The 8,422-nt window shown below is 38.5% G+C and overlaps 1 protein-coding gene across 2 annotated transcripts; it reads left to right on the top strand.

Moving 5' to 3' along the window:
- Positions 1–1,992: 1,992 nt before the first annotated feature.
- LOC123743221 (galectin-2) lies at positions 1,993–7,906 on the top strand. 2 transcript variants are annotated; one of them, XM_045719325.2, is made up of 4 exons: positions 1,993–2,098; positions 2,358–2,437; positions 4,560–4,731; positions 6,648–7,906. In XM_045719325.2, the coding sequence occupies exons 1-4, from the start codon at positions 2,078–2,080 to the stop codon at positions 6,792–6,794; spliced, it is 420 nt and encodes a 139-aa protein (XP_045575281.1). In that variant the 5' UTR covers positions 1,993–2,077; the 3' UTR covers positions 6,795–7,906. The 2 variants fall into 2 exon arrangements, with proteins under 2 accessions (XP_045575281.1, XP_045575282.1); XM_045719326.1 differs by having other exon boundaries at positions 2,088–2,158.
- Positions 7,907–8,422: the final 516 nt, after the last annotated feature.

The following is an 8,422-nucleotide window of genomic DNA, read 5'->3' as shown; positions in this document are numbered from 1 at the left end:
TTTATATTTTTTCAAAGTTTGGAAGCATCATGCTTGTATATTGTTGAACAACAGGAAGAAACAACTTGTCTTTTTATTGGCTGATGCAGGTGACATGAAGAAACAACTGGTCTGTTATTGGCTGATGCAGGTGACATGAAGAAACAACTGGTCTGTTATTGGCTGATGCAGGTGACATGAAGAAACAACTGGTCTGTTATTGGCTGATGCAGGTGACATGAAGAAACAACTGGTCTGTTATTGGCTGATGCAGGTGACATGAAGAAACTTCACAAACAACGGTTTGTGATATAATCAGTGCCATTCACTTTTCATATAATGCTATTTTTGCACCTAATTTAAAGAAATGTAAAACATGAATTAATGTGCTGTTGTTTTCTTGCTGGTTCTGGTCCTGTACGTGAGGAAAAACTAAATCAGCATTTATTGAAGGAGCATGCGTATTCTCTAATGAATTAAATATAATATTTTCAGCTAATTTTCTGCTTAAGTCTCTGCTCAAGCATATCTAATTGAGTTCATGCTATTGTAGGTTTGATGCAAAAGGTAAGTTACTCAAGTAATATGTAATGCAAATTTACTGCAAGATCACAAAATGTGTTGACACAAGCACATAGCTATTGTTGTTATTTTGGGTTTTAATGTGCTGATTGTTTATGAAGTCACCTAATCCCAGAGCTGGACTGGGTGAAATCTGAATGAGCAACTCTGCAAGATTTAACAAGAAATAATCCCTGATGAATTTGATCACAAAGCCTTTGCTATAATTTACACCTAAATAATAATGTATTTAATGTTACATCGATAGTGTTTTTAAAATATTAAATATTAAAAGATTCATTGCATTATAATTTACAGTAATGGTAAGAATACAGCTGAATCATCTAGGCTTATCTGTAGTGATTTGAATGGTTTGCAATCCGTGTCAGCAGTGACACCAGCGAGAGGGCAACGATTACGAAATGACTGGTGCACGACCATCATAACCCTGATCATCAATATAACCCTGATCATTACCATAACCCTGATCATTACCATAACCCTGATCATTACCATGGATCATAACCCTGATCATTACCATAACCCTGATCATTACCATGGATCATAACCCTGATCATTACCATAACCCTGATCATTACTATAACCCGGATCATTACCAAAACCCTGATCATTACCATAACCCTGATCATTAACATAACCCTGATCATTAACATAACCCTGATCATTACCATGAACCATAACCCTGATCATTACCATGAACCAGAACCCTGATCATTACCATGGTAACACCCTGGTTAGGCCAGGGTGTTACATGGGTGGGCGTTCTATGTTTATTTTTCTATGTTGGTTTGTTTCTTTGGTTGGCCGTGTGTGGCTCTCAATCAGGAACAGCTGTAGTTCGTTGTTGCTGATTGGGAGTCATACATAGGCAGCCTGTTTTTCCTTTGGGGTTTGTGGGTGATTGTTTTCTGTGTAGAGTTAATCCTGACAGGACTGTTTGGCTGTCGTTTCTTTTCGTGTTTCGTTTGTCGTGTTCTTTCGTTTATTAAAATTCCTAATGATGAACACATCCTCCGCTGCACCTTGGTCTCTTTCTGACGACGGCCGTTACAGCCATGCTCTCTCTCTCTTTCTCTCTCTATTGTACCATAGTATAGTCCTGTGTGTGGAAAAAAATATTATCTCTCTCAACATAGTGGCATTTGAGTACTGATCAATCACAGTTGATTACAGATCAAAGAGCAGGCTGTTCAGTATGAGTGACATCATCAGTGCAGTACAGTAGTAAGCTGTCTATACTGTCACCAAGCTCCTTGTTAAAGCCCAGTATTGGGCTCTAGGCTAAGTGAGATAATCAAACAGCTGTGGGTTGAATCATCATGAAGTACCTCTTGACCCCCTCATCATGCTAATCAGTTAGTGATATGTGAAGGGGGCTGGACTTATAACCTCACCTTTTAATCTCTCTTTGTCTCAGCATAGAGGCTTCTCTTGTCCCATCCCATAGTAGATTCAGGACTGCTTTTCACCACCAGTGACAACATGGCAAAGCCAATGGGAAGTCTTATTAACCTTCATGCTCGTGTGGATAATAAAGGTACATATTGAACAGGCTTTGTAACCTACATGTTTACTGCATTGAGATATGTGTTGCTGGGTAAATGATCTGGTTACTATTATGTACATCGCTATACAATATTAGTGGGACATAAACTGTAAATTGTGATTACAATGATTATCAAAAGCCAGAGATAAATGATTGAATAGCATAAAGCAAACCAAACGTGACACATTTAAAAGACGATCCCTTTCACCTTATGTTCAAAGATAGTCAACTATATGCTTCTTAACAACAGGAACTTGAGCTGAAGAATGTGAAGCTGAGAGCTGGAGACCAGTTGAAAGTGGAGGGGAGGATTCTGCATGAGGCGAAGGGGTACGTACATTTAACTGGTTTGGTCTGGTCTGGTCTGGTCTGGTCTGGTTTGGAAATCACACCCAGAGACCCATCACATTCATTTAGAAGAATAACTGAAAAACAAACCATCAGTTCCACAAATGTTTGTTCTAAAGACTAAAGAATGGAGAATGCTTTAGTGTTGGTATACTGTATGTGTGGTATACTGTATGTCTAGTATACTCTATGTGGTATACTGTATGTGTGGTATACTGTATGTCTAGTATACTCTGTGGTATACTGTATGTGTGGTATACTGTATGTGTGGTATACTGTATGTCTAGTATACTCTATATGGTATACTGTATATGTGGTATACTGTATGTGGTATACTGTATATGTGGTATACTGTATGTGGTATACTGTATGTGGTATTCTGTATGTGTGGAATACTGTATGTGGTATACTGTATATGTTGTATACTGTATGTGGTATATTGTATGTGTGGTATACTGTATGTCTAGTATACTCTATGTGGTATACTGTATGTGTGGTATACTGTATGTCTAGTATACTCTATGTGGTATACTGTATGTGTGGTATACTGTATGTCTAGTATACTCTATGTGGTATACTGTATGTGTGGTATACTGTATCTCTAGTATACTCTATGTGGTATACTGTATATGTGGTATACTGTATGTCTAGTATACTCTATGTGGTATACTGTATGTGTGGTGTACTGTATGTCTAGTATACTCTATGTGGTATACTGTATGTGTGGTATACTGTATGTCTAGTATACTCTATATGGTATACTGTATATGTGGTATACTGTATGTGGTATACTGTATATGTGGTATACTGTATATGTGGTATACTGTATGTGGTATACTGTATGTGGTATTCTGTAAGTGTGGAATACTGTAATGTGGAATACTGTATATGTGGTATACTGTATGTGTGGAATACTGTATGTGTAATACTGTATGTGGTATACTGTATGTGTGGTATACTGTATATGTGGTATATCGTATGTGTGGTATACTGTATATGTGGTATACTGTATATGTGGTATACTGTATGTGTGGTATACTGTATGTGGTATACTGTATATGTGGTATACTTTATGTGGTATACTGTATGTGTGGTATACTGTAGGTGGGGTATACTGTATGTGGGATATACTGTATGTGGGGTATACTGTATGTCTAGTATACTCTATATGGTATACTGTATGTGTGGTATACTGTATATGTGGTATACTGTATGTCGTATACTGTATGTGGTATACTGAATGTGGTATACTGTATATGTGGTATACTGTATATGTGGTATACTGTATGTGGTATACTGTCTGTGGTATACTGTATGCGGTACACTGTATGTGGTATACTGTATGCGGTACACTGTATGTGGTATTCTGTATGTGTGGTATACTGTATGTGTAGTATACTGTATGTGTGGTATACTGTGTGTGTGGTATACTGTATGTGTGGTATACTGTATATGGTATACTGTATGCAGTATACTGTATGTGGTACACTGTATATGGTATACTGTATATGGTATACTGTATGCGGTGTACTGTATGTGGTACACTGTATATGGTATACTTTATGCGGTGTACTGTATGTGGTATACTGTATGCGGTGTACTGTATGTGGTATACTGTATGTGGTATATTGTATGTGTGGTATACTGTATGTCTAGTATACTCTATATGGTATACTGTATGCGGTGTACTGTATGTGGTATACTGTATGTGTGAAACCAATTCATGTTAGAGAAGTGCAGACATGTAGTGGGGTTTCTGGAATGATTTGTCTTGTGACTTCCTATTGCACATGTGACGAGGTGAGTTCAAGAAGGGTTCTGTTTGCGGCGAACATGTTACTTAGCAACAATTTCAATTGAACGATTTGAATGAACAGCTATGATTACTGTGGTCATACTGCTAATGACTTCATATTCCTACTACATGCAATAGAAAGCCTACATGGACACATTATTATTTGTATTGGCAGTTTAGACCCAAAACAGACACTTATGTTCGCCGCACACTACCCTTCTCGGACTGATTCCTAATGTTACCGAACGTTTGCGGCTAGCTCAAATGGAATATGATAGCGAATTATTTCCCTTGTTGAACAAACCTCAGGTTCCAGATAGAACTGGGCTGTGACGAAGATCACCTGGCACTGCACTTCAACCCACGTTTTAAGGATGACACTGACGGCGCTGTGCTTGTGTGCAACTCAAAGATTGACGGCTGCTGGGGTCATGAGGAGAGAGAGAAATACAGTGACCTCCAAAGGGGTTCTACTGTCAAGGTGGGACAATTGTTGGGATGGGAAGAGGGTCCTGACTGGACCAAGGTGGATGTTTGTCCGGATATATACAAATGTTTAAATAAATGAAAATATAATATTTGAGGAAAAAAGGGCATTGTGGTATTTCTTAAAGGGATGAGTCAGATGAACTATTCGATAACATTTTTATGTCTCTGAGTCCACTATGATGGAAGTTAAAGGTAGTTTTGCGTGCCAATGCTAACTTGTGTTAGCGCTAGCTTAGTGCAAAGACTGAAAGTATGCTAGCTGTACACGAAGACTAGCAATCTTTTTTGCTGATTCACCACCTATAACTTCATACTGGACGATTCACCACCTATAACTTCATACTGGACGATTCACTACCTCTAACTTCATACTGGACGATTCACTACCTCTAACTTCATACTGGACGATTCACTACCTCTAACTTCATACTGGACGATTCACTACCTCTTCATACTGGACGATTCACTACCTCTATCTTCATACTGAACGATTCACTACCTCTAACTTCATGCTGGACGATTCACTACCTCTTCATACTGGACGATTCACTACCTCTAACTTCATTCTGGACGATTAACTACCTCTATCTTCATACTGGACGATTCACTACCTCTAACTTCATACTGGACGATTCACTACCTCTTCATACTGGACGATTCACTACCTCTTCATCTGGACGATTCACTACCTCTTCATAATGGACGATTCACTACCTCTAACTTCATTCTGGACGATTCACTACCTCTTCATAATGGACGATTCACTACCTCTTCATACTGGACGATTCACTACCTCTAACTTCATTTTGGACGATTAACTACCTCTATCTTCATACTGGACGATTCACTACCTCTAACTTCATACTGGACGATTCACTACCTCTTCATACTGGACGATTCACTACCTCTAACTTCATTCTGGACGATTCACTACCTCTTCATACTGGACGATTCACTACCTCTAACTTCATACTGGACGAATCACTACCTCTTCATACTGGACGATTCACTACCTCTAACTTCATACTGGATTATTCACCACCTCTGACTTCATACTGGACGATTCACTACCTCTAACTTCATACTGGACGATTCACTACCTCTTCATACTGGACGATTCACTACCTCTAACTTCATTCTGGACGATTCACTACCTCTTCATACTGGACGATTCACTACCTCTAACTTCATTTTGGACGATTCACTACCTCTATCTTCATACTGGACGATTCACTACCTCTAACTTCATTCTGGACGATTCACTACCTCTTCATACTGGACGATTCACTACCTCTAACTTCATTCTGGACGATTCACTACCTCTTCATACTGGACGATTCACTACCTCTAACTTCATACTGGATTATTCACCACCTCTGACTTCATACTGGATGATTCACCACCTCTGACTTCATACTGGACGATTCACTACCTATAACTTCATACTGGACGATTCACTACCTCTAACTACATGCTGGACGATTCACTACCTCTAACTTCATACTGGACACAGAGACATACAAACGATATCCACGAGTTCATCTGACTCTGGGGAAGTAGATGAAGGGCTTTATTGTCAAAATCCTGAACTATCCCTTTAAGATTGTTCAGTTTAGTTAGTGATGAGTTATTAAATACTGACTGCATTATTCAGTGTAGTTAGTTATAAGTTATATCATACTGACTGGATTATCGAGCATGCAGTACTGCAGTACAGCCTTTTATTACTAGATAAATGGATAATCTTGGGCATATATTTCTTTTTAAATGTATTTAACCTCTAATGAACTAGGCAAGTCAGAGTTGAACTAGGCATATAGTGATGTAACAATGAAACCATGTGGGTGTTAGAGTAAGTCAAAGTGTTGTCATAGTGACGGCTTTCCTCTCTCCGTTCTCTCTCTCAAGATTGTCCTGAAGCTGACCGGAGATGTGTTTGAAGTGGAGATGCCTAATGGACATGTGATCAAGTTCCCCAACCGTCACGTCCTGGAAGTCATTACCTACGTTCGTATCAGAGGGGACTTGAAGCTCACCGCCTTTAAGATCTACTAAAGAGACCCATAACATCCACCTTGTGTAGCCTGGCAATTTGTTTCGTAGGTCTTCCAACTTCCGGTGCATTCTGGCCCAATGACACACAAGCAAGTGGGCGGAGCTACATATAGTGTTAGACCAATGGGTAGTAAGACAGGATCAATGGCCTGTATCAAATACTAAATGGAAATATGGGATGACCATGGTACGGTTTGTTGTAAGAATATTCTGACATACACTAAACACAAGGGACAACTGGGGACGAGGTTAGGATACTGTCAACTAATTACATTCCTTTACAAATACAGACGTGTTACACACACACACATCTTGGCCGGATGAAATATCAGTCAATGTTTTACTTGTTTTGGTGAGAAAGAGCAAACTAAATGTTTTAGTAATCACTTCAAAGAATGTATTCTTATACTGTAGTAGACCAAATGATTACATTATGACTGACCTAATCTCTCATGTTCTGATACTGTAGTAGACCAAATGATTACATTATTACTGACCTAATCTCTCATGTTCTGATACTGTAGTAACCCAAATGATTACATTATGACTGACCTAATCTCTCATGTTCTGATACTGTAGTAACCCAAATGATTACATTATTACTGACCTAATCTCTCATGTTCTGATACTGTAGTAACCCAAATGATTACATTATTACTGACCTAATCTCTCATGTTCTGATACTGTAGTAACCCAAATGATTACATTATTACTGACCTAATCTCTCATGTTCTGATACTGTAGTAACCCAAATGATTACATTATTACTGACCTAATCTCTCATGTTCTGATACTGTAGTAACCCAAATGATTACATTATGACTGACCTAATCTCTCATGTTCTGATACTGTAGTAGACCAAATGATTACATTATGACTGACCTAATCTCTCATGTTCTGATACTGTAGTAGACCAAATGATTACATTATGACTGACCGTGACTCTCGTCGACAGATTGCGTCAACAATTACTGAGCAGAAAATAGAATAGCCATTGACTCCATGGCAAAAAAAATGTATGATGATTTGAAAATGTTATTTTCTGTATACATTTAATGAAGCAAAACATAATGGATACATGTCATGTCATCAATAAAGTTCAGCATCATTAAGTAGTGAATTCCGTTTCTTTAGTTCCATGATAACATTGTAGCCCTATTCCATACATTTAAACGTTTTTTTTAAACGATCTTATTTTCTTAGAGTATAATTGTCCCAAAAGTTGAACTCCCAAGCTTCAAGGCTTTCGATATAGCTTTAAAAAAAGAAGAAGAGATTCCTCCATTTGGGTGACACCCACTTCTGTGGAATGTTTTGTGTGTGTCTTGCTGGTTCACCTGGAATCTATAAAACGACATCTTTATCAGATCAAACACTATAAAGACTTCATGAATAGCCCTTGAGAGAGTATTATCTGGTGTACTCCTACACACAAGAACAGATTTTCCTGAGTGTGAATTGGAAGGTGGGGATCCACTGGGGTATACAGCATCAAGGTATAAAAAGACCACGTGAGAATCCAAGCTATACGTATAATCTCTCCTATCACCGAAAAGGAATTACTTTTAGATGCCTTATGTTCTTCAGACCCACTCCTTTCCTGTCCTGTCCTGAACTGTCCTGTCCAC

Source organism: Salmo salar, chromosome 05, assembly GCF_965601325.2.
Source record: "Salmo salar chromosome 05, fSalSal1, whole genome shotgun sequence".
NCBI lineage: Eukaryota > Metazoa > Chordata > Actinopteri > Salmoniformes > Salmonidae > Salmo > Salmo salar.
Note: the sequence above shows the minus strand (reverse complement) of the source record. Positions and strands in the feature narration are given on the sequence as shown.